This window comes from Urocitellus parryii, chromosome 2 (genome assembly GCF_045843805.1).
Source record: "Urocitellus parryii isolate mUroPar1 chromosome 2, mUroPar1.hap1, whole genome shotgun sequence".
Taxonomy (NCBI): domain Eukaryota; kingdom Metazoa; phylum Chordata; class Mammalia; order Rodentia; family Sciuridae; genus Urocitellus; species Urocitellus parryii.
The window spans coordinates 93,305,733-93,332,629 of record NC_135532.1 but is presented as its reverse complement, the minus strand read 5'-3'; the positions used below and the strand labels follow the sequence as shown (position 1 = coordinate 93,332,629).

General features: G+C 49.5%; 1 protein-coding gene across 2 annotated transcripts in view; it reads right to left on the bottom strand.

Annotated features, from left to right (window-relative positions):
- Positions 1–2,016: 2,016 nt before the first annotated feature.
- The window catches only part of Mapkapk3 (MAPK activated protein kinase 3), a 29,421-nt gene continuing 4,540 nt past the window's right edge, over positions 2,017–26,897 (bottom strand). For both annotated transcript variants that reach the window (XM_026383977.2, XM_026383979.2), the window contains exons 3-11: positions 10,525–10,664; positions 9,287–9,351; positions 8,785–8,864; positions 6,825–6,948; positions 5,429–5,504; positions 4,954–5,078; positions 4,411–4,496; positions 4,044–4,124; positions 2,017–3,390 (exon numbers count right to left, since the gene is read on the bottom strand). In XM_026383977.2, coding sequence (XP_026239762.1) covers positions 3,238–3,390; positions 4,044–4,124; positions 4,411–4,496; positions 4,954–5,078; positions 5,429–5,504; positions 6,825–6,948; positions 8,785–8,864; positions 9,287–9,351; positions 10,525–10,664 — 930 coding nt within the window. In that variant the 3' untranslated portion in view covers positions 2,017–3,237. The remainder of the gene's footprint in view (positions 3,391–4,043; positions 4,125–4,410; positions 4,497–4,953; positions 5,079–5,428; positions 5,505–6,824; positions 6,949–8,784; positions 8,865–9,286; positions 9,352–10,524; positions 10,665–26,897) is intronic.

The following is a 26,897-nucleotide window of genomic DNA, read 5'->3' as shown; positions in this document are numbered from 1 at the left end:
GCCACTATGGATCGTGTGCAAATGCCTGTATGTCTGGATTAGCTGATGTGAATGTGTGGCTACCTGGGTTTAGCTCACCTGATACTGGCTGATTATCAGATTTGTTCCCATTTCAGAGATGTTATACTGAGTGTGACTTGGCAGGGCATCCAACCTCCCAGTCTAGGCTTGTGAGAACTGTATCTAATGCCAGAGATCAGGGGGGTAGGCTTTGGGCTGGATTTGTCCCTGGGTCACAATCCTCATGGGCTCTTGGAAGTGGTCCAAAAGACATGGAATATAAGGGGGCAATCCTTCTATCTTCTCCCCTGCTGACTATCTCTACAACAGAGGAAGGGACATGGTCCCTTCCCCGCAATAGCAACAAACTAAGTCTAATCAATAAGAATCCTTCCCCAGGACTGGCATGTGGACACCTGAGCAGATGAGAGACCCTATGAGACTTCTACAGATGTGTTCTTGCCTGTGGAGAAGACTAGTGCATTGGAGGCTCAAGGCCAGCCCCTGGAAGAAGCACAGACTGGCAGAGTTGAGGGGCCAGCAGAACCCTAGACCATAGTCTCTCTGTCCCTGAGGCCCTGGTCTCAGATGTTCTACATCCAATTCTGTAGCCTATCAGCACATGCCCTGGTCTCTGAGGTGCTTCAATTCTCTTTTGGCTTAGATTGCCCCATGACACCCTTTCTCTGTGAGCCATGTCCTTCCTTCATAGACTATATCACGGCCATAATTTGATACATATTTGTATGTTTTATCTGTCTCCATCATGAATATAAACTCCTTGAGGTAAGAACCTTGTCTGCAGCTTCCATAGCTGCTTTCTTTGTACCCAGCACCAAGTCCCAGGCACAGTGGGTGCTCAGGAGCCAGATGAGAGAGTCCATCTGCACCTCTGCAGCTTTGTCACTAGATGGACTATATATATAACTTTGCATCTGGCCAGCATTTTGCCAGACTTAAAGGGTATGCTAGGAACGTTGGCCTGAACCACGTTCCACAGGGACCCTCAAATAATTCATCTGGCCACCCTCCTTTGAAGCCCAGAGATAAAGATCCATGAGTAGAGGCCTAATTTTCTGGATGGAAAGTCCTAGGGGTAGATTTGAGGCAGGACTGCCTTTTCTCTCAGATACTAGGTACTTCTTTCCTTCCTGATGGTAAGGTTACTGGGGTAGCTAATGGGGTTTGGGTATAAGCCACTATCAGGTATCCACTAAGTACTTCACACATATCATCTGCCCAAATCCCCCAGATGACATCCTGAGGTGGGCAATCTCTTCTCCAGTACATAGTTGAGGAAATGGAGGCCAGAAAAGCTGAGGGACTTGTCCAAGGTCACCAGGCTGGGAAATAGCAGAACATCTCTGGAGCGCTTGCCTATGCCCTGCCTTCTAACATCTCTGTGCCCTCCTCCAAGCCCTGAGGGAAGTGGGGGCGGAGGAGGGAGTGCTGCCTGAGCCAGATGAGCTCTTGGAAAACTGGGAGGTTTCAAGATTGAAGCTGGGGGAGAAATGCCACAGTAAGGGCCCCCTTGAGGCTGCCCGCAAGGGCTCCTGAGGGGTGAGGGTTCTCTCTTACTGCAGTAGTGAAAAGACAGTCTTCCAGCATCCTGTCCCCTCCCCTCTCTGATATTCTTGCTGCCAAATGAAATCTGGCAGCTTCTGAAAATAGCTCAGCGCTACAGCAGGCACTCTGCCCGCCCTTCAGCAGACTGGCACACAGCTGGGGGTGGCCACTGTGGGCAGACGCTGGCACATGCAGGGATGGGGGTGGGTGTCACACACACAGTACACAGGGGCGGCACAGAGCTGGGGGCATGTGTCAGCTGCCATCCCTCAGCCCCTCTGACCTTCCCACGCCTAGTAAAGCTGCAGTGTCTCTAAGAGTCAGCCTGGCATGTTTACCAGGCCAGAGGCACCCTCTCCAGCTGAAGTGAAATCACTAGTAGGTCTAGGCAACAGACCTTTGGTCACTTCTTTCCACCCATGTAGACAAAGAAAAACCTAGGAACCGGGAGAAAATGTCAAAACAGTGTTTATTAATATGTGGATGTAAAACCCAGCAGCATTGTTCTATGTGACATAGTCTAGAGATTCCCAGCCAGTGAGAGAGGGGCCAGGAATCAGGAACTAGGCTGGGTGTCAGGCACTTGTCAGTCCCCATATCAAGCACTCAGCACCTTGAGGCTATACTTGGCAGGGTGGGACAGGGTAAGCCTGGATCAACCAGGAGGGCTCTCTGCTCCAACTCAGGCTGAAGCTAGGACCACACCTTCTGAGCATGGCTCAGCAGCCTTCTACCACCTTGGGTTTGATCTAGAGTCAGAAAGAGACCCCTGGTCTCTTTCTGGGAGCCAACTATCCTGTCTCATAAGAGTACAACAAAAGGTAACCCCTGGCATCAACAGAGAGGGGCTGTCCTACCTGGGATTTGGTAAGCAGGTGAGGGTAGGCGGCTTTTGTCACAGTGACATTTTCCAAAATTGAAAATGATTAAAGATACCCCCTACCTTCAGTTGAGATGAGAAATCAACCTTTGTGTAGTAGGTAGTGACAGGATGGCTAGGCCCAAGAACTCCTTGTGGAGAGAGCTCTGAGTGCCATCCAGTATTGAACTGCAGCAAGGCAGGGCTGCACCATCCAGGGAGGCAGCAGGCTGGGCCCAGCAGCTTCAGGGAGATCAAAGAAGGGGCAGCCTGAGAGGGTCAGCTAGAGAACAAGAGACCAGTCTCCCCAAGAAGGCAAAGGTAGGCCCTCAATTATTTCTTCTTCCTCCCTTGCTCATTTACTCAGCAATTACAGACAGTAACACTGTCCCTGGTCACCATGACAACCAATGGCCAGATGCCTTTCTCAAGGCCAAGCCCATCTGTCTATCTTACATGGGTGTCTCCAAGGAAGAAAGGAAGTCCAGCCACAACTCCCAGTGACCTAGAAGGCTAAAGCCATGCCTCAAGTGGGACAGAGATACAGCCTCACTCAGGCAATGCTGGCCAAAGGTGCAGCAAGTGACTCCCTATCCCCTAGACCCTGGCCTTTTCTAGGGCCTGAGCCTGATCTGGGGCTGCTCTGAAGGAGGTTTTGGGTCAGGGTCCTCCATCCTGAAGTTCTAAGTAACAAATTAAAATGACAAAATAATCCTTTTGTTAAAAGATTGACCCTGGGCCCTCCTGGCCAGAGCCTCAGATGTAGTCTGTCACCCGGGCTGAGAAGCCTAACTCCTCCAAAGACCCATGAGCTACTGGTTGTTGCAGCCCTGTGACGTCGAGGTGCTGCCTGCCTGCTTTTTTCTCCGCTTGTTGAGGAGCCGGTTGTTAGAAGTCTTCAGGTCCTTGATCTTCACCTGATCATAGTCTACCCGCATGGTGGCCAGGGCACTGGTCATCTCCTCCTGAGAACAGACAGCATGAAGGATGAAAAGTACAGGATATACTGACCTTAAGAGCCATCACCCTCCTATCTGGGCAGCTCCTTAACAACTTCAATGACAGACTATGCTGCCCCAGCACCCACATAATCCTACTTATAGTCCTTTGTCATGGACACTGAGCTTATCTACTAGGGCACAGAAAAGTAGTGACATCCTTGGACCACATCAAGAGTAAGTAGGACAGAGAAGTGAGCCATTGCCACTTGTTCAGAACCACAAGGCCTGCAGAGAATACCATCTCACTTGGTACCCAGGACACTGGGGCCTGGAGATTGTGCCATGGGTGTCCCAGGGCTCTGACTGCTATCCCATATGATCAAACCTGGCCTCTTCTAAGTCTAAAACAAGGGTGACCACCCTCGCAAATGTCAGAGGTCATAATAGAGGTTATAACCAAGACTTGAACTCAAAATCCTTTCACTGAGCCATCTGTTCAAAGTTCCCCTTCATAAAGGGAGTAAGCCTGGAGCCCTACCCTGAATGGAATAATGCAGTCCAAAATGTGGAGTGCCAAGGGTTCTCCTGTGCTCTAGGCATGGGGAAAGAGCCAAGCACTGACTCTAGGGAGCTATCACCATAGAAACTTCAGGAAGACTGAGACAGAATCTACCCACCTTGACTTCATCCCAGTGGTCTTTGTCCTCCTGCAGCACTCGGGCTGTGTGGAGTGGGGTCTGTGGCACCACCGTTGATTGCTAGAAGTCCCAAGTCCATGGATTAGAGCCTAAGGGCATGTGGAACAGTACTGGCTGCCCCCTTTTACCCCCCTCCCAATCTCAGATGGAGAAACCAAAGCTCAGAGAGGTAAAAGACCCTGACTGGGTCAATGGCTAAGCCAGGTTGCATTTGGGATAGTGGCAAACATCTGTGTATAAAGGCCCATTCTAATCCTGCACCAAGGCCTCCCGAACTACCATCCTCCTGCCAGGCTGCCATATTCCAGCTTGACACCCTGCCCTCTCTAGGAGAGGGAGTGCTCACATTGATCCAAGGATGGTTCATGAACTGTGTGATGGTCAGTCTCTCAGTGGGGTCTGTCTTCAGCAGCAGGCGGATCAGCTGCTTGGCTAGGGGGCCCAGGGAAGAGAGGGGAGTGATAAGATTATAGTTCCCCACCCCTCCCCACAGACCCTCCCACATGTTGGGCCCCCATGTCAGCTGCATGTGCTCCTACTTTCCTAACCCACAAAACAATGAACTAACAACTATTTCTTATTCTAAGGCACTAAATGTTCAGGATAATTTGTTAAGCAGCAATAGATAACTAATACAACACAGATATGTTTGTGGTATATAAATAGACTTGAAGTTAGAAGGGGTTTTGAGTAAGTAGGTTATCAGTCCCTTTGGCAGATGTAGAAACTAAGGCTCCAAAAGTTGAGGTGATTTTCCTAGGGTCACACAGCTAGGAAGTGGAGAAGTTAGGATTTAAACATAGGTCAGTTTGTCACCATAAACACAGGTCACTTGTCCAGAATGAAGGCCACGGGCGGGGGCCATGGTGGGACAGAGGGGCTCACTCACCATCCTCAGAGACCTCTGACCACTCAGGATTGGGGAAGCCATATTGGCCCAGGCGAATCCTCCTCTTCATCCCTGGAGAGATGGCCTGGCCCGTATTGGAGTAGAAGGGTGGGAAGCCACACAAGCTAGGAGAGGGAGGAAGTCATTTTGCATAAGAGTCAGGGGGCAGTGCTAGGACAGATCCATTCTCTACTCCAAGCCCCTCACTGGTAAGACAGGCAGCTAAACACCATGGTAATAATACTGGCTCTCTGGACTCCCAGGAACATCACTGGCCCTTGGCATGGGGACATCCTCAGTCAACCTGAAGAAGCTGTATCCCATGCCAGAAGGGAAGCACAGCCTGCCCAAGGGGTGGTGACACACATGAGCCCCATACTATGGACATGGAGGGCAGGGAGCAAAAAAGCAGTATTGAAGGAACATGGTGGGGGTGGGAACAAGAGGTTGAGACAAGGGTGGGGATGGTACTCACAGGATATACATGATGACACCCAGGGACCACATGTCACACGACTTGTCATACTTCTCTGGGCCCAGGACCTCAGGGGCTGCCAGGGCAGAGGACATAGGAGGGTTCTCAGCCCCAAGAATCTTGGGGCCTAGGTAGGAACCTGAAACCTGGGCAAGGTAAGAAGTAGGTACCCAGGCTGGGAGGTGGGGAGAGCAGACTGGCGTCTGACACCTTCTGGGAAGGCAGCACATACATGAAGTTGGGGGAGGATAAATAGCTTCCAGAAAAAAAAAAAAAAAGCTGCTTTCAGACAGCCCCAGCTCCTTTGGGCTCTTCTGCTAGTCTCAACCTTGGTGAGAGAAGGCAAGGGGAAAAGCCAGTCCAGAGCTTGGTGAAGTCCTGCCATAGGCAAGAGAGCCTCAGCCCTCCAGCTGCCCTGTGTCCCTTGCCTCCCTGAATATACAGCCTAGGTCACGGGCAAGGAGGACCCACAGATAGGTGGTCCTATGTATCACACTATCAGCTTGGCTACCAACCCAAGGGACCTCAGTCTTCATATTTGTGCGATGAGGTCAGCAAGCCAGAAGATTTCTAAGTTAAAATAATGCAAAAATGTCAAGCATAGTAGTACACACCCGTAATCCCAGCTACTCCAGAAGGTGAAGATGGAGGATCACAAGTTGGAGGCCAACCTCAGCAACTTGGAGGGACAATATCCCAAAATTAAAAACAAAATGGGCTGGGGATTAGCTCAGTGGTAGAGTACTCCTGGGTTTGCCATTTTGGTTGTCTCAGGGGGCATCCTGCCCCTTTAGCTGCCCTCCCAGAAGACATCCCCTGAGGGAAAAGAGCCCTTGTTAGCATCCTACTTTCAGGTAAAGGGCACTTACAGAATTCTGGGTTCTTTCCAGATCTGGGAGCTACTCAGAGCTTTACCAGGAAGCATGAGTATGTACATATCCTTAAGACCCACCCAGGTCCTGATTCAAGGGACCCTTTCCTACAAAGCAGGTGACTGGTACCCTGTATCCCTCTAATGGTGGAGAAAAGGCCTACCCATTTTCTGAATATGAATCCCAGGAAGACAGAAACCAGAGAAAAACAACCACGGTTGGGCTCTGTCCCGAGCTGATGGCAGCCTTTTATCACATATATATTTAGAGCTGCTGTGATGTCATTCAGCTCACAGTCCACAGCCAGAATTTTCCTGGATCTATTTTCAAAAGCAGAAGCTGAAGTTTGGGAGAATATTTTTGCAGCCTCCGGCCCCCCACGTCACCCGCCTCCATGCAGACAGTTCTTCCCCTCCCTCCTAGCTAGGCTTTAACTCTTTTGTTTCCATACCCCACTGGATGCCACGGATCACAGCGGTGTATGGTAGGGGTAGGGAAGTACTGAACGTGTCCCAAGGACTCACCCACATAATACGGAGTGTAACAGGGTGTCTGCAGGGCATTTTGGGTGGTCTCCTTGGCAAAGCCGAAGTCAGTGAGCTTCAGCACAGCATCTTTCTCCTTGGACGTATAGAGCAAGTTTTCAGGCTATGCCAGGAAGAGAAAATGTGTGTGGGGTTAGGTACCAGGCAGAGACAGAGCCCCAAGGTGATCTTTAGCCATACTCCCTCCCTCTATTTCAATACAGGGGGACTCAGGTTCATCTCATGAATAGACATGGCCATTGACCATCTACAACATGGACTGCATATAGAGAAGTCAAGGTGACTGAGAGGTGTACTTTTGTTCATAGAGGAGAGAGTGAGGCAGGTGCTTAGTCAAGACTGAATGACCAAGTGCCATAGCCTAGGGGCAGGAACTTCGGACCCTGAATTGTTGAGGCTACCATGAATTGCCATAATCGGGGGTGTAAGAAAAGGCAGACTGCTGGTAAGCCAGTGTTGCCAAGCACATGTCCCACACCCAGCCTAGAAGGAAACCTGCAAGGACAGCAGGGCAAAATCCACCTGAGGCTACTCAGAGAAGGCCCCCACTAATTAGACCCCAGGAGCTGTACCAAGGCAATTCTTCCCAGTTGTGAAGCACAGACGGGCCTGGCAGATGGGGGAAGTGGGGAGGGCTACAAGGAAAAGGCAGCCTTGAAGCTGGCTTTTAATGAATGGGCAGGATGTAGGTTCATGCCAAGGAGCAGGAGGGATTCCCAAGCAAGCTTGGGTAGGACAGGGAACTGGACAAAGCTCTGGTATGGAGCCAGTGGGAGCTATTTCTCAAGTTCCTTTTGAGATAATTTGACCTTGGATTGGGATAAAAACGGAGAAGCAGATTTAGCATATAGAAAGGCATCTGCTCTGCAGAAGGCTTTTCTCCCCTTAAGCAAAAAGGAAAAAAAAGAAAAGAAAGAAAGAAAAAGAAAAGAAAGAAAACAGAAAGCAGCTAGGGGTCAAAGTCAAGCAAGGATTCACAAGGTGATCTGTTGTGGCTCCCCATGTATCCTAAATCACAGGATAACTATGGACTGGCAGCATTCAGCCAGAGGAAAGACTAATGCAGCAGTTGGCCCCTCCACTCACCTCTGCTTAGTCTTAGGAAGAAATAAGCCAAGTGGGGTAATGCTCCAGATTTGGGGCAGAGGGCCCAGGAGGAACAAACTCTTCTCTGATGGTGGCTTGCATATGCATGTTTATGTGTGCACGTGTATGTGTGTGTGTGTACATGAAGCGCTGCCTGGAAGACACAGTCCTCCCAGGAGAAGAAATTTAGATCACTGAGCTTCCAGAATATCTTTCAAGTCCATCACTGGAAGGCAAGCAAATCCAGGAAGTGGGACTCCCTGTGTTCCTTCCCCGCAGTGGCCAACATCTTTCTATTAAAATGTGTTTGAGGTCCTAACCTATTGAAACTATGGCTGTAACTTTATAGAAAACCCAGTAGCATCAGGCAGACCCTGCCTGAGGCCTGGCACATTGTGTAGTCACAAAATTTCTTGCTGATTTAGTGGACAAATAAATGACTGAATCCTAGTGCAGCAACCACAGCCTTAGGCAAGCCACTCCCCGCCTTCTCTATCTGAACCTTGATTTGTTAATCCATAAAATGGGTAATGGCCCCTATCTCATAGGGCTGGATGAGGAGTGAGATGCTTGTCAAGGCCTACTAGCTGGAGGCAGGAAGTCAGTTATTCTTTTTACTATTGGGATTATGCAGTATTTGAAGGAAACAAAGAGATCCTTCTGGCAAGAGCATAATGAGTTTGCAGGAACCATCAGAGGAGAGGCAGAGAAAAGCAGTCTGGGCCAAGGAGCTGAATCGTGGAATGTTGACCAAGGAAATTGGCCACCATCCAGCGGGTGCTGGGAGCCATCAGGGGTGTGGAATGGGAAAGTTACTCCTTCCCTGGGGACAGCCTGGGTCCTAGAGCCTCACCTTGACATCTCTGTGGGCAATGTTCTGGCTGTGCAGGAACTGGATAGCAGTGCCAATATCCCGCATTATCTCTGCAGCCTCTGCAGACACAGGGAGTTGGGGGGTTAGCGATGCCAATCAAAGGTCAGGTCACCTTGGGGCCCCCACCCTATCATCCATCCTGGACATGGTATAGTAGGCCAGCACAGAATGGTGACCTTTATCCTGAACCCCAACCCCAGATACCCCAGTTTTCTTCAAGGATGCTCCCAGTCCACCTGGGCCTCTTTCCTCAGGCCTTGGCTACCTCTTCCCAGCTCATTGCAAGTCAGCACCAAGAGGTTCTGAGGCATCCATCCGAAGTCCATCTCCAAAAGTGTCACAGACTCATAGAACCCCTTGGGGGTAAAGGACATTCCTTCCCACCCTCCCTTATTCTACTGGGAAGACAGTGATCACACACAACTCCGATGCAGCCCTCTCACCCTGACTCCCCAGCACTGGTCCAACTATCTGCACATACCTCTCTCAGTAAAAGCCTGGTCACCACGCTCCTGAATCCTGCTGAATAACTCACCACCTTCCATGCTACAAGAGAAGGTGACTGTGAGTAGGGAAGGGGACACTGGGCATCACTCTGCCCCTGCCCTGCATCAGAAGTCTAGACCACAAGCCCTAATGCTACTTCCCTGGTAAACAGACACTGTTAGCCTCCTGTGCCTTGGGGTACCTGGTGCATAGTGGGCTATCAGCTTGAGGGAGTTGATCTGAACTTACAGAACTAAGGGAAGGTGGTGGACTCATATCCCTGCCCAGAAGCCCCTGTGTTCCCTGTGGTGCTACATGGCTATGAGGTCTCAACAGCTCTAACCCCACCCAAGTCTCAGTTTCCCCAAATGCAGAATAGGATACCAATTATAATCATCATGACCCAATGTTCTCTAAGTGCTTACTGTATATTATACCCTGTGTTCCTTCATGTGTACTTCTGTGTGATCCTGGGCTGCTTCCTTCACCTCAAATTGAATATGCAATATACATGAGGCACTTTGATCAGAGTCAAGGTTAGGATAAATACTACATTAAGATCTTCCTCCATTTCACATTGTGAGTTACAGAAATTCAGAAAGATTAGCAGCTACCCACAGTCCCATGGCTAGTGGATGGAAGAGCCAGGATCTAAACCCCTAATCTGAAGAGCTGGCTAACCTATTCAGGGAAGAGTTCTTGAAAGGCAGACACAGAGGAACTGAGGCCCAGACATGGAACTCAGGGTCTATGGAAGGCTGGGGTTGAACCACAATGCTAGTGGGAGAAACCCAAGGTGAAGGTGGTCCTGGCTTCCGGTCCTGAACTTCAACAATCAACATCTAGTGGGACCATGGCAGCACAGATCCAGGAAGGAGAAAGCTTAAGGGACTAAGTGTATCCCTTTCCCTCTCCCCCACTTGTCCCTACCTGCACATGTTCAGGGTGTGTCAGTCCTCTCTGATGGCTCTTCCAGCCCTCTTCACAGAGTGCAAACCACACCCAGAAAGGCCATATGACAGCTATAATCTCTTTCCCACCCTTCAGGAAATGCCACAGTGGCCAGTTACACAGCTCCATGACAGGGCCTGCAGCTACCCACTTTACTATCCTTTGGGTGCTTGGGTGTCACCCAGAGCCACTTTCTGAAGAACAGAGAAAGTCCTAGAAGAATGGCATGGAGCCTGGGGACAAAAGGATACCAAAGGGGCTTTCAGGAGGATGCCAGCATACCATTCCATGACAATGAGGAGACAGCGTTTGCCGTGATGCATGTTCTCATACACGTCCAGGATGCACACGATGTGGGGGCCACCTGAGGCCTGCCAGTGGTGGTCCACTTCCTGCCGGGCCTTGGGGCTGTCATACAGGAGCTGTGGGTGGGTGGGCACAGAGACCATCAGGCTCACAGCCCACAGCCTTCCTCTTGTAGATGAGGACATATAAGCTCAGAGAGACCTATAACCTCCCAGGTCCCATTCTGCCCTCTGAGGGGCAGAATGTAGATTCAAACCAGGTTTCCCTGTCTTGTGGTCCAATGAGTCTCTGGACTTTCGGTACAAGCAGGTTAGTTAATTAATAACTCTAAGAAGTCCTGGGAAGTGGCTGGCAGGCTGGAGGGTCTCAAAGGCCAGAGAAGCCCCTGCTTCCCTTTTTGAGAGAAACAGATGCAGTGAAAATTGAGTGGGTTTGTAGTTAAGTCACATCTGCCATGGGATCCCAAACCAGTGACTACACATCCCTTCAGCCTCATTTTTACAATGAGGATGACACAGTTGCCACATTTCCCAGGCCAGGATTGGAAACTGTGCATGTAAAGTGTGCAGGATGACATGTGGCAATGTTAGGCCCTCGACAACACCCCCCCCCCCCGGTGCTCCCTCATCTAGCACCTCTGTATGACAGTGGAGGGTGCTGGAGAAAAGCTGCTGAAGAGTGAGGGGTAGGCCACTCTGACAAGCAAATCTTCCCAAAGGCCCCAGTATGACCAGGAAGTCACTGGAGCCAGAGGAAGGCTTCCTGTGGGAGAAGTTGAGGCCTGTGTCAGTCCCTGGGACCTAGCACCAAGTGGAGGGAGACAAGACCACACACACTCCTGCAGGAGAGAAGGTAATTAAGACTTCAAATTCTCCAGGAGTAGGTGCAGGAATAAAACTGTCACTATCAAGAAAAGTGCTTCTAAAATGAGTTGCTTGGTCATGACCTTCCAGTCAGTCTCTGACTTCCAAGGTAACTTTGTAGTCTCCCTGGGAGCTGCTTCATGGGCTTTGGGGGAGCAGGGGACAATGCCATCCTCATTGCTAGAGAGGTGGGATCACTTCAAGGTCACCTAGTTGCCTAGGTTCCACCCTCATTATATGCCTACAGAATCCAGGGGAGGACCCAGAGGCAGAGACTGAGGACAAGGAGAACCCTAGTTGAGGGAGATGACAGCTGGGTGGAGTGGGATGTGGGTTTGGGATTAAATTCCTCTAATGACTTGGTATGACCTTAGGCAAGCATGCAGTTACAAGCCACAGCCCACAAGTCTGTAAAATGCAGTAATAACAGAGTCTTTCCTATAAGATGCACCACAGTAAGGTAGGCATTTGGTGAGTGGGTGTCAGGATCTTTGTTCAGGTTAACTCAGCCTAGGCTGCGACTGCCTAAGACTAATCACCTGGAAATGAGCAAAGCCCCTGAGTGGCCATGCTCGAGGGAGCTGTAAGGAAAGAAGTCAGCATTCAAGGAGAGAGGATCCAGGATGTGGAGAGTAAGAATAAGCCATCCTTCAGCAGTCTTGCTCACGTGAGGTCCAGCCACATTTTATTTCCTAACTGGGGAAGGCTGAGGACTAGGACTGACACCCAAGACCAGAGCTCAGATCAGTCCTGCTCAGCATCCTGCTCCATTACTCAGACCAGGAGGGAGAGAATATTGGGGTTGCTGTGGGCCAAAGCTTCTGGCCTGACACTATGGCCTGTGCCTTCCAGAGTATCCCTGAGGTCCACACCTGTACAGTGCCTGAGCACTAGCTTCTTGCTCTCTGTGTTGGGTCCAGAAGGCTCACTCACCGGTATCACCACACCAGCCCACCTCCACTGTGTCCTGAACAGCTTTAGTCAGGTCTATTCTAGCTCTTTGTCACAGGACACAAAATGTGCCATCCTCCCTCCCTGAACTTCATTTCTCCTATTCCTCCTAACCCTCCCGTTATCATCTCCCCCTGTCCACTACCCTCTGTCCCTGCTTTCCAGCCTAACCTGACATCTCTTATCAGGACTTTCAGCCTGGCTCCTGGACCCCTCCTCACTGTTTCCCTTCTGGTATACCATCCCCACAAGAGAATCCTCTCTTTCTTCTTTCAGAGAATCCCAATCCCACAACTGGAATGTTTTTTGGTGGGGTCCTCTGTCTTCTCCCCCACCCCATCCCACCCATGTACTAACCTTGCCTGACCTTACTTAGCTTCTAAGATTAGACAAAATTGGGCACATTCAGGGTGGTATGTCTAGACAGTGTCTCTCTCCCTCTAGCCCCTCTTTTCCTCTGAAGCTACTACAGTTGACCCCTTTCCTGTGGATAGACCCCTTTCCCATGTCCTCCAGATAAACACCACCTTTTCTCCTGGCATCCAGACTTGCTTTTTTTTCCTTTTCCCACCTCATTTCCTGCTATCCCTGGGCAGAATGATGTACCAGGTATTCCCCAAAAGGCCCAAACCCTCTCTCTAGCCTCTACATCTATGCCCATGTAGGTCTCTGCCTCATGAATCCTTATCCCATCTCATTCTCCAAGGGGTCAACTCCCTCTTTTTGAGAAACCTCTGGAGTCAGTTCAGATATTTCTGCCTCTGGAAAGTTCTCACAGTTCCTCTCCTAATGTTTTGCCTCAGTTCCTCTGGCCAGGCTGGGAGCAACTTGAGGGTAGAAGTAGGCAGCTGGTCCTGGGGGTCCCTGACTGGAGCACAGCAGGAAGCCCTGGGTTCCTAGGCGAACAAAGGATGGAAGAATGGACAGGTAACAGGTAGAAAACAGGAGGTGTGGGAGGGAGAGAGGGAGGAGAAAGTGGTGGAGGGTGGAGCATTGCCGCATTGCCACAGACGGGACAGAGTCAAAACTGGGCCTGCAACTGTGTATGCTGAAGTGGAGGAGCAGGTGGCATGTCCCTGCATTAGAGCTTCTCAAAACCCCCTCCTTTGCTCAGTCCATATTTAGGAACCCATTTCCCCCATGAATTAAGTGGTCCTTCTCAAGTGCTAAGTCCATGAGAACAGGCATCAGGATAGGGAAAGGGCAGCCCCTAGAAAATACAATGCTTCCTCTGGTCTCTGCAGGGGAACCCACAGGGGCAGAGTCCTGAACCTGGGCCCACTGAGGCCTAGCTGCTAAGAAATTTCCTGGGCTGACAATCCTAACCCCTCAGGTTGACCCTGAATATAGCTTCAGATCTCTCAGAGCCTCAGTTTCCTCATCCTTCTTCACCATAGCCAGAGCTGCTGCTGCCACCTCTTCCTCTGCTTCCTCCTCTTCTTCCTCTTCCTCCTCCTTCTTCAGGACTCTTTCATGTCCAGATGTTCTAACTGCCTTGTCTAAAAATGACCTCAAGGATCCCTCATACTCCTTTCACCCTATACTTTCCTTTCTCTATAGATTCTGTGTGTTTGTTTATTGAGGTATAATTTACATATAGTAAAAGGCACAGGTGTCACAGGTGCAGCTCAATGAACTTTGAAAATTACACACACCCAGGACCCACACCCCCATCAAGACAGAAAACGTTCCCAACTCCCAGGTCACCACCCTTTTTACCTCCAGTGTAGAACTTACTGACAACCTACAATTAATATGTTCCTTTGATAACTCTTTAAACAAACACGTCATACAGATATTGTACTTTCAATGCACCTGGCTCTGCTCACAGTACTTTATAAATATTAGAAGGAAAGGACTTTATTATCACTATTTTTTAGATGGAAAATTGAGGCACAAAGAGGAGAAGTAACTGGTCCCTGGTCACATGGTTGTTTTCTCAGCCAGGATGGCACCCAGTTGTCTTTTGCATCAGACTGTGGGCCTAGAGAGTTGGGTCAGTCTGCCTGACCACCTATAGGTCCCAGGCCTCAGATTCAGAGCCTGGTACAGAGCACTGACTCAGATAATGTTTGTAGATTTAATGAACAAATCCATAAAATAGGGATGAGGGGAAGACACTCTCACAATGCATCATGAGGACAAGGTAAGACTAAACTGAGGAGGAGCCAGGCAGTCTCAACAAATTGGCTACATGACATCCTCGCCAAACTTGTTCTCCACTGCCCAAGGCAGGCTGTACCTCATCTACTCTCTGCTGAACCAGACTTTACCTCTTTTTCCCAAGGACCCATGAGGGCTGCTCCAATCCATGAGGCTTACTGCAAGTTGACCTCATTCGTGCAGGTACATGACTCCACACCAGCCTTCCTAAAAAGCATCCCCCAGCAAAAGTTCCACCTTTCCAGACATGGGAACCAACACCAGGTCAAAACCCAGAAGGCCCAGGTTCTTCCCTATACTCAGTGTGACCTTGGGCCAAGTCCCTTTCCTCTCTGGGTCTCTGTTTCCATAATGTGAAACTGCAGGGCTTGGATAGAGGGAGGTGAGAGAAAAGGAGTAACAAAAGGACAGTAATGTCTTGGCCGCCAGTTGTGGGAGTACAAGATGAGAGGACGGGCTTGTGACAAACTAATAGACCCCTGCCCTTGCCTCATTGTTGTCCTATGTTCCTTGAGCTTCCCAAAGGCCCACCAAAATGGAAGATCTGTGATGGCACCTGGATCCAGCTTGTGCCAAATAGGTGCATACACACACACACACACACACACACACACACACACGTTCATACACACTCACACACTTGCCTAGGAGGCAGACCCCCTGACTTTCTCCTAAGCAATGGGGCTCCTAGCTGTACTGAAGGAGTAGGACCCCACTGAAGCTCACTGAGTATGGACACAGCTTTTGATGTAGCAGTTTCTACCTTCCCTTCATCCCTCACTGTCCTTTGCCAAATCCTCTCGTCTGTCCCTGGAGCCAGCAACCAAGTGGCAAGACTCCTATTGACTTCACCAACCAGCAAGCCCCCACAAAAAATTGGGAGTAGACTGGGCTGGGCCCCACAGACACATGCTCATGCCCCTTTAGCACCATCAGTTGGAATGGGGGCTTCAGAACAGCCAGGCCCCCTTACCACCTTCACACTATGTCCCTTCCCACCCAAGGACAGGGCTTACTTGAGGGTGGAGGAATTCTTGAGTTCCAGAGCTTGAAAAACAACAGCAGCATTTGCCTGTTTGGAAAACAATTTTCAGTTTACAAAACACTCTGCTGTCCTTTATCTCATGGGAATGCTTGGTGCCACCCTGTGAGGCAAGCAGGGTGGGGACTATTAGCCCCAATTTGCAGATTGAGGAAACAGAGGTTCAGAAAAATGAAGTCATTGCCCTGGGGCCTCCTGCTGCAATATAGCAAGGCTGAAGAGGGAGGAGAACAGAACTTTTGAGAGAGCATCCAGACAACCCCTCCCCAAGGGCAGATGAGAGGAGGGGGTGGCCCCAATTTGGAAAGGCAATGGCCAAAGCCACAGCTTGCACAAGACTTGAGAAACTTGTTCTAAAATAAATGTGTGAATAGGTATGTAAATACATATAGGTATGAGGAGCATGTGGGTACATGAGAACATAGGTGTGTGCATGCATAACTATATGCATGTGTAGGGGTGAGTGCATAGTGTATGAAAAATATGGGGTTGGGATGGGAATGGGGGAATGGGCCATTGAATGTGCATGTGTCTCTAGCCTCTGCAATATTGACCTTAAACTTCCAGAGGGCAGGACTCATCCATCTGTCCACTTATTCTTCCAGTGTTTTCTATTTCTCTGAAGTACCTAGCAGAGAACTGGCCACCAGGAAGTACCCAAGAAAGTCTAGGTGTCTTGATGCCACAACTCAACCTTTGACAGTCTTGCCTAGGATAGTGACCAAGTCTGGATATCTTCATTCAGAAATTGTCTCCCCATCTAAGTCCCCGTCTCCACTGCAGGACTCAACACCTGTCATGGCCTAGAGCTGGGAAAGCACTCAATCTGTGTTCCTAGAGCATCAGGAGGAGCAGGGACATCTCTAAAGACACAGCCTTGGAAACTAGCCTCCATAGCTCTTCTCCAGCCTTCTCTCATCCCAGGAAGGGCCACCTACCCAGATCCACCCACACATCCAGCATCTCCCTCCAGCTTACCGCAGGGTTGGGCTCTCCTCAAGTAAAACTGTTCATAGTATCTCCATTTGTCTCACACACAGGAGGCATCAAGACTACCAGACTGGACAAGCAGCTACCCCCAACACCTCTGCAACCCAAACCCCAACCTCCACACCCTCAGTCAATTACCCTGCAACCCTGGCCTGGCTACTCTATGGCTCTAGCCAGAACACCCACTCTTTCCAGAGGAAGAGAGCTGACTTGTAATCTCTCCCATCAATGAGGCAGTAACAAATTAAGAAGATGAAACTCTAGATTTCATACCAACCCACAACTTTAGAGACATCAGCCCCACAGCAAAGGGAGCCTCCTGGAAGCCAGGGATCTAACTCCTCTCACTGCCCCATGAGACACTCCAGTCTTATTATTTCCATATGCCTTGTGTATTTTATTTCTTATTTTTTAAGTACTAGGGATTGAACCCAGGGCCTTGTGCGTGCTAGGCAAGTGCTCTAGCACTGAGCTACATCTCCAGCCTCTGCCTTGCTTATTGACAACATAATTTCATGCATTCTATAATTCCAAAGCATAATAGAGGGCAAATTTTTTAAAATGCCATCAGATTCTCTTTAGAATGAAGAAAAAAGATAAAATGTACTGGAAACCCACTTAAGTTCATAAGTATAAACAAAGACAAATTTTAATTCTGAGCTTCCTAGAAGTCTTGGCAAAGAAGAAAACAGGTAGGCTCTATTGCTTTTATCAGAGATACACAGCCATTCACTGAATTTTTTCTAGAAGCAAATTCTAAAATGGATTTAGCATCAAACCTTATATGAAAAGGAAAAGTCTAACATTTTACATGACCTTCAACAAAATTTTGCAAAAGACATAGGAAGATTCAAATGAACATATCTAATATGGATTCCCACATAAAGACTGAGGCCAGCACATGGTACTAGCCTGACAGATCTGCCAGAATACTTAATAACCACCATATCCTTTACTTTCTTGGGATGTCTGTGCCAGTAAGTTTAAGTAGAATTTCTGCCTTGGGAGCTAATGGCAAGGATTGGTGTATACCTCCAAATCTTTTCTCTCCAACTTCAGGGGTCTTGTTCCAGACTTGGGCCAGTGTAGGCAGGAAAGCAGAATAGCTGCATTCCCAGTTGTTTATTAAACCACAATGCACATACCACCAAACACTCAGGCAGCAGAACCAAACAGAGTATTATAGGAAAATGCAGGTTTTTGACTCACACTGTTTTCATTGTATGAAATCCCTATTCTCTACAGGTGGAAGGTATGGATAAAACAAACAAACAAACAAATAACCTACTGTCCTATTCCCTCCTTGACAAGAGTTTTCAATTCAGCCATCTCTGAGATCCATTCTGGCTCCTAATTCTGTGATTTGGGATTGTTTTCCCACAGAAAGACATCTCCATTTGTATAACACACCACTGGAATAATGGAATTCATTTCTCATCCAGCTGTTAAGACCACCCCTGCCTTGTGCTGCCAGCATCTGTGAGTGTTATTAACATACTTGGCCTTGGCCTCTAGCCAACTAGTGTGTCCCTTTGTGGGCTGCTTCGCCCACTGAGAGCATGGACCTCAGCCTCTGCTCTAGGGGCAGCTGTCAGGGATGGGGTTAGCCCCAAGTTTGGGGTTCAGAAGCAGGTGTTGCCCTCCGAAGGCGTGACCTGATAAAGCCAGAGCTGAACCCAGCCCTATGTTCCCCCAAGAGTGCCAGTGCTATTTGGAGAGCTGATAGTAGTGTCGAATCTAACTTCTTAGCCACAGTTTCAAATTAGAGCCTCAGACATATGCCATTATTCTCTCACATACTCATTTTCCCAGCTTTTGTAGCTCATTAAGAGAGCTAATGGAACCAATTTTGCAGCTATGGATTAGTTGGCCTCACGCCAGATCAGACTGTGCTTCATTAAGTTCTGACCACGGCTTGTCCTCCATCTCATTCTGTCCATTTACCCCTCCCCCTCAGACACAAAATTCCAGGGAGGTCAACTCACATGATACCAATGACCCCAAATGTCCAGCCCCTAGTTGAATGCACAGGGAATGATGGAGTCAAGTCAGCGTTAATGTCCCCTTCACAGCAACTGTTCCTCCCTTGTGCTGATGCCACAGTGCTCACCATATCCCAAGAAGAACCAGCAGCACCCTTTTATCTGTGGAGAAATTGACTCTCTCAGAGGTTATTTACTTGCCCAAAGTCACGCAGCTGCTCAGCAAGTCAAGACCTGAATCCCACCTGTCAGCTTCTAGGCAGTGGGGGCCATGTGCACAGCTGCTTTATCCCCTTTCCACACAACTGCAAGATTTGGAGTAAGGACTGGTCCCCACAACACCAGCCTGGGGAAAACAAAAAGTATCCTTCCCAGAAGTTGGCCTCACACCCCTGGGTCTAGACCAGGCTCTGCTACTTGGTAGCTATGAGAACAGTGGAGGATGTTCACACATTCCCTGCCTTGTACTGGGCATATTACAGCCATTAGCTCTTGTCATTCTACAGGTACATCATTAACCACCATTTTCAGATGAGGGGACTGTGGCTCAGGGAGGTATTATGGCTTCTCCAGGTCACACAGCTCACTCTTGGCCACCTTCAAGTCTGGGAGCTCTTTAAGAACTAGGATTCCATTCAAGCCTGGGAGGACTTTTCATTTACAAATCCTGGTTCCCAGGCTCTGGGCCTGGCCCTGCCTGGGGTTAGGCATAGAGCAGGGGCCAAGAATGCTACTACAGTCAGTGTCTTCAAAGATTTGGGGGTATATAGATGAGTTACTGCCAACTGGGGAGCTTGATGAGGATGTTGGCTCAGGGAAACTAGTCTTGGCTCATTCTCTTTCCTTCTCTGTTCTTCCCAAAGCAGAACCTTGCAGAGCAGGCAACATGGGACCACTTTCTCCAGAGGAAACTTAGGAGCACTGAGGGCCCCCAATCACTCCCCTTCTAGGCCAACACCAGGACACCAGATGGGGGATAGCTGACAGACTGGAAAGCAGTTGAGATTCCAAGTCCAGTGCCTTCCCAAGAAGGGAAGGCAAGGAAGCCAACACACTTGATGATTTTAAAACTGTCAAGTCTCAGAACACAAGACTACTTCAGTTTCCTAAATTTTTTGATGGCTTTGGTTTGCCTGCTTCCTGCCAGGCCCAGACAACCTGGAAACAAAAGCAGAAGTGCCATGTCTGGCAGGAGAGGGGGTAGCGGAGAAATGCCTCCAGAAAGAAGGAACTGAGCTGAGCTCCCAGTCAGGGAGGAAGAAGGACAGTAGGAACACGAGTGCTGGTTGGGGCAGGCCAGGGAGTCCCAGTTCCTTAGGTCAGGGACCATGTACTACAGGATCAGCTATGACCACAGAGTTCCAAGTCAGACAGACTTGAATGCAGAGAACCAGTTCATCCTCCTACTTCACTTATAAGCTTGAGTAGGTCATTCTATCTCTATAAGTCTCTCTGGCCCAGTCTGGAAAGTGGGGACAGTGACAGTATTCATGTTCCCAGGTGGCCACAAGAATAGAAGAACACACACACACACAGAGCTCAGAATGTCACAGTGATAAGCACATATTGTCAAGGGGCTACTGCGTCATGGGTAGAAATTGGTTTCAAGGTTTGCTTGAGGACTCCTGACTTCAGAATTCCCCTAGGTCTTGCTCTGAGATGGCCTCACATTCTTCTAACCTTTTTTCCCACAACTCAGAAATCTTGGTGCAGTCTCTGGGACCTGGAGAAGACAGACTTCCTCCAATCCAGCAGGTGACAGGAAATGGTCTCAGATTCCCTCAGAGGGCAAAGTCAGACTGGGTTCTTCAAAGGTGAACCAAGAATCACGAGTTTATGGCTCCTGTTTTGCTGTGAAAGTCTCAGTAAAGAGGGGGCAGACCTTCCAGGATGGGGAAAGGTGGCTGATCTCCAGAGAGAAATCCCGAGGAGTGAGAGGCAAGGACTCAAGCCAAGGAACTAACTAGTTCTCATCTTTGATTGACTGGAGAATGGGCACATTTCCACTTTTCTGTGGCAGCCCCCACTTTCTGAGATGGCAGATGCCTTATATCTCTCAACTCCTCTGTATATCCTTCTAAGCAAGGTTCTCTACTGCAAAGTGTGTAATTCCAGGTCAGTCTCTCAACCTCCCTGAGCCCCAACTTACCATCTGTGGGATGGGTTTACACCATTCTCATAACTGTTTTTCATCTGGGAGAAGAGGTAGAGAGAGAGCTATGACCTCCTCCCTATCCCAGAGGTTACACAGTAGGTAAGTGCAGAATCACATAGATGCCACATATCAGGATTGTACCCACAACCTTCCAGCAGGGCTAGAGAAAGGTCACAAAGGGCCTCCGCAAGCTTCCTGCTCAAGAGGATCCGGCCTCGGCTAGTCTCCTTTAACTTCTCAGAGGAAAAAAAAAAAGATTTTTCTGTCAAAATCAGCTACATAATTTGTGAAACATTACCCTGGTACTATTTCTTCTATGACAGTGTAAAAATAGAACGTTTTTATCATAAGACTGGAAAATTTTAGCAAACACGAGTGTTTTGTTCTAATCTCAGAAATAATGTCCCTTCAGTGGTTTCTCTTCATGAAGAGACCCCCTCAGTCATGGAATATATGGCCCCAACTGGCCAGCCATGCTTCAGTGATGCCCGTGTAACTGGCACAGGATTACAGAAGGCAATCAGTGGCCATCCTCCCTAAGCAAGGGTTGCCAAGGACAAGTGACGCCATGCCCAGGTGACCCCTGCTGAGGTACCCAGTCCAGTCACCTCTGAGAGAGGGGACCCAACACCCTCTAACTCTAAGGAGAATGACAGCTGGTGTCATTCCTCCTGAAGGAGATGCCACAGAGATGACACGGGAATAAGAAATGGGGGGTGGGGCAGGGGTTGTGGCTCAGCGGTAGAGCACTCACTTAGCACATGCGAGGCCCTGGGTTCAATCCTCAGCACCACATATAAATAAATATAATAAAGGTATTATGTCCAACTACAGCTAAAAAAATTTAAAAAATAAAAAAGTGGGGGGCGGAGAGGAGGAGCTGGATCCCACCAGAGACATGGCATGGAGACCCTAGGAAACATTTCAACAGCCACCCCTATTCCTGCCCTTCCTGAAATCTACATCACCTCTGCTCAGCATCTCTTCCTCCTTTCTTAGCTTCATCCATGTCCCTGCAGCTCCCCACACAGGCCTGGGTAAGTACAGGCAGCCATTGCTCTACTCAGGCTCCTCTAGAGGCACTAGCTGTCCAGGTTCCAGCTTCCCTCGGACCCTGGCCCCCCCTCCCTCTGCTCCTATTCATCCAGAGTGCTCCCAAGTCCCCAACACCCAGATGGCTCCTGGAAGAAATTTCTTGTCTCTAAGGATCATTCCATGGAGCCCCAGTCATGAGAAAAAGAGGGTGATAGGCCTTGCCCTCTGGGGGACCAGGGTGGTGACCTGGCAGTATTGAGGGATATTCCTGCCAAGGGAATAGGCTACAGTGACTCACTCCCACTCTCAGCCCTGCCTAAGGTGACGATATTCCCTGGTACTATCTCTCCCTGACTCAAGTATTTAACTGGGCCATGAATACAGCAGAGAGGGATTCTCAAACTGAGTCATAACCTCAGAGATCCTATCCCTAGCATACTACAGACCCTGCTGGTAGCATTGCCACAACTGACTGTTTTTCCCCGGCAACACTATTTGCTGAGTGACTTGGGAAAGGCATCCTGGGGCATCTTCTGGTCAGTCTCCATATTGCTAGTCTATGTGCAAGAGCAGCTCCAGCAGGGGGCAAGGGATCCCCTCAACTTCCCTGAAACTGCTTCTTGTCACTGCCCACCAAAAGTGTCTTCACAGCCAGAAGGGAAGCCCTTGCCAAGCAGAGCACCCAGTCCCTCATCTTACAGATGGGCAGACTGTGACTCCTGGTCCCAGCTGAATGGGTACATAGGGAATGACGGCAGAGAGCCAGGACTTGGCTGCCAGCCAGGCCTGGGTTCCAGCCCAGTCTCAACATGTCCCAGCTATGTAACCCTGGGTGAGTTACTCTGCCTTTTGAATCAGTTTCTGCATCCATGACAGCAAAATGGTACAGAGTCTGCTGTTTGTACTTAGTATGTAGGGAATACTCACTCAGCAAGTGGGGCTCTGCTCTCCATCACCTCATGCCCCAAGGCCCCTGTGCTGCTGCCTGCCAGAGGACCTGACAGTCCCTCTGCCACATTCTAAGAAGGGGGTTGTTTATGTTGAGGAGAACATCTATGGAGCAAGCTCTGGGTCTCCTGTGAAATGTGAACCCTTAGGAATGGGGCAATAGGTGTGACAGGTCAAAGCCTTGGTCATTCATCCCCTGGAAATAGCCTCTAACCTCTAGTGGGATAAGGGGGTCAGGTACAAGCCAGAGTGTTGGGTGCCCACCCCAGCTAGTGCAGAGGCAGCTCACATTCTGGTCCACCCTCTAGAAAATGGAGGCAGGTTGGACCTTATATCTTGAGTCCTCCCTGACACCCTCCTTCCCTGGGCTCCTCCACTGACTCTGGGGCTTCAGCCCAAGTCAGACCCCAGTCCCTTTCTATCCCAACTGTGGCCAGGGAAACTTAGGGGTCATAATGTGCCCAATCTCATACTGTCATCCTAAGCAACAACCTCAGACCATTGGGCCATAAAAGGAGACCAACAGTAGAGAACACAGCTCAGACTGACTTCCCAAACTCCAAACAGAGGACGCCTCGGGTTACAACTCGGCCCAAGTGTGCCTGACTCCACCGTTTTGATTGCCAAGGCTGCCAGCACCTGGTCGACGCTAACAGTAGGAGAGGACACTGGGAGTGGCGGGGGCACTGTCGGGCACTCCTTGTTCCTGCCTACCCCCACCTCCCCTGGGGGTGGGGGGAGTTCAGGCTGTCTAGAATGAATCCCCAGCACCTGACCTGCCCCTGGCCTGTCCTCTGCCTGCTCTCAGCCTGCAGGCTGCAGGGAAGAGGCCAAGCCCAGTCTGAAACACTTGAGACAGGAAGAGTAGCAAGGCCTGAGAGGAAGGACTGCGCAGCTGCAGGAGAAACAGGCAGAGAAAAAGAAATGAAAGACAAAGAAAGGCATGGTGCCATGAAAGACATGTAGTGCCATACAGAGAAAGCAGCAAGGACAAATCCCTGATCTAAAGGAAAAGCTATCCTAATTCCAAACCTGCATAAAAAAAAAACAGAATCAATATTCTCAGCCTCTCTGGCCTGGCCTGTGCTGAAAGACCTCCTGGGGCTCCCTGTTCCCCCAAACAAGGCCCAATCTCTGGGTTCCCACACAGCAGGATTTTAATCACAATTGCACACAACCTAATCCACTTAGTTCCAAAAGGGCAAGAAGATGGGGAGGAGCCCAGGAACTACAGCTCCCTCCATGCCATTCTTTCTGCCACACAAAGAGCAGGTTTCCTTAGGTGCAGAGGGTACCAAGTAAGTGCTTATGAAGACCAATAATGTGCCACCAAAAAATGCATGCTGGCACTCAAAGGAGAGCCCCATTCTCTGAGAACATGTGCTGGCCTGTGCTTCCTCACAGCACGAAGGCAGGGAAAGTCACAGTCACTAAGATTGAATCCTGTTCCCTGCCCACAGAGTGAAACCCAGGCTCAACAGCACCACAGAGACCTTTACAAAAGATTCCCAAACTGCCTTCTGCTCAAGATCACTTGAAGAGAAGACAGCAGGAAGGATTTTAAGATTGGGATCCTGCTCCTTTTCTCACCTCAGATCTCATTTGGTGCCACACAAGATCTCAAATAGATGAAGCAATGTTCTAGGAAGACACTGGAGCTTAGGGGAGCTGTAGTCTCCCTGTGCTGGAGAAGCAGAGCCAGCCTTCCAAAAAGTGTTTTACACACTATTATAGCATAAGAATGCCCCCCTCACCTAGGGATGACTACGGTCCTCTGCTCTCAATTGGTGGCCGTCACACTCAGATGTGCAGTCAGTCACAAGACTAAAACCAGAGGAGGCTAGGGGACCACAGAACCAGATGCTCCAATTGCTGTCTCCTCCCAGAGGTCTCCCATTATGAGTGTCCCAAGGAAAGGAAGATGAGGGATGCAAGGAGGAAAACCACTTCCTCAAACATGAAGCTCAGAAGAGAGATGAAGCCTTTGTTGTCATGGAGACCAGGCCCTGAACAAAGAAGCCAGGCACCCCTGGAAATGGTGCTTTACCCTTCAAGTTCTCATGAAATGCCTCCTCCTCCTCCGAACCCTTCAATCCCTTACAGCTTGACAACAGCCCCACTGAGATCAGCCAGGTTCTGCCAGAACACAGGTGTGCGGGTGTGGTATTTCACAGCAGGCGCTGAGTATTTAACCCAGTCATGTTGTCGTACACAGTGGGCCCTCCTCTGTCATCCACATCCTTCTCAAATCAGAAGTCTGGATTAAAGTGGGCAATCCCTTCCAGGAAGCCCCCACTTCCTCTTACCCACTCACCAGATAGATTTCATGTTTGTGGCACTCGGGGCTATGCTGTGCCAAGCTTGTCTAAGACTCACAAGGCCCAGCACAGCCACACAATCTTTCAGAGATGGCCCTTGTATGCTGACCCTGTGAAACTACCACCTTCCCACTCAAAGACATAAAGTTCCACACAGTGAGGAGAACTGGGAAGATATAGGTAAGCACTAGCAGATACAGGGGCCCAGCTGGAGCTACCAGGGCTCCCAGAGGAGCCATGGAGAACAATACCAACATCCTTCCAGGGGTCAGGTCTCAGAGTCCCTCATGTCTCCATAAACTTGTATGAGGTGGGGGGTGACTTACATGCTAAAACTCTGGTATCAAACTGCCTAGGCTCTTATCCCAGCCCTGTCACCCACCAAGCTATGCAACTTGGGCAAGCTGTTGACCTCTGAATTGCAGTATTCTCATCCACAAAATGGGAAGATAAGAATTAGATAAAACAATATATATTGCACATTGGGTCAAGATCTGCCAGATAGAATGCTCTGGAAAATTGACAGCAGTAGCCAGATACAGTGGCACAAACCTGTAATCCCAGTGGCTCAGGAGGCTGAGGCAGGAGATCACAAGTTCAAATCCAGCCTCAGAAAAGCAAGGCACAAAGCAACTCAGTGAGACCCTGTCTCTAATTAAAACACAAAATAGAAGTGGGGATGTGGCTCAGTGGTCGAGTGCCCCTGAGTTCAATTGGTGGGGTATCCACGCCCCCACCAAAAAATTGCTAGCTGCTATGGAGAGGGTATTAGAATCCACAACACCAAGGCCTGAAACCTGGGGGGCTGGCATCAGCTTCTGCATGGGATGGGGGAAAAAAAATCCTAGAAGCCCCAGCAGAGGTAATCTTGAAGGCAGGCTGAGAAAACAGCTTTCCACCCAGGTATGATATAAAGTATCTCAAAACAATCATCCCCACCTAAATTTTACTTCTGCATTCTGTGGGTTTTGATGTCCTCCCCAGTTTAAAAAGCAGATTGCCCACTCCTTGAAGTTCAGAAGCTCCCACCTGTGGTAGCTCTGAGTGCCTCAGATTCTTTCCTACCAGGTGAGGGGCAGCCTGGAGAGAAGCTTGGGTGCAGTGAAACTATTTAATTTCCAGGCACTCTCTTACACAGGGTCACCAGCCCCTCCACATGCTTCTGATTTGTTGACTCAGTAACAAGTGGCTCTAGGGAGACTGATCTGACCAGTCTGGAGATAGTAGGTGAGGGGGTGGTGGCTGCCAAATGAGAAAGGGCTGGCCTATCTCGCAGCCCCACCCAGTTTCAAATCTAGCTCTGCAGCACCAGCCCTGACAGGTTCTAGTGCAATGGACTCCATCTCCCTGCTGAGGGTGGGGCATCCAGGGTCCTGGGCTAAGGGTCCACTGCCCCTTAGTATCTGCGTCTGACTCCCTCCCATTCTACCTTCCTCCTGGCATTCTGGTTAGAGAGAGCCCCTCTGCTTAAAAATGTGGCCTAGATGGTAGGCAGGAGACAGGAACCGCCTCATGGAAGGGCACTTCCCTTCTCCCAGGCCTTCTGCATGGGCTTTGTCTGGGGGCAGTAGAGTTGTTGAGTTCCTTTGCAAAGTTTCATTGAGTTCCTTGGCAAAATCTCAGGGAAAAGAGCAGGTCCCTGTAGCTTTTCTTTGAAATGCAGTTAGAGAACCCCTCTCCTTTAGAGAAGAAACTGGAAAAAGTCTAGATCCTAGTGCTCTTTCAAATGCTCAGAGGTATAATACATGGTCATTTCAATAGGCATTTATGAGTCCCTATTGTATGTCAGGCCCCAGACCAAGATGCAACAAGGGATCTTTGAGTCAAAAGTGACTACTACAGCTTTAGGGGTCAAAGTTTCCATAGCCAGGTGTGGTGGCACATGCCTGTAATCCTAGTAGC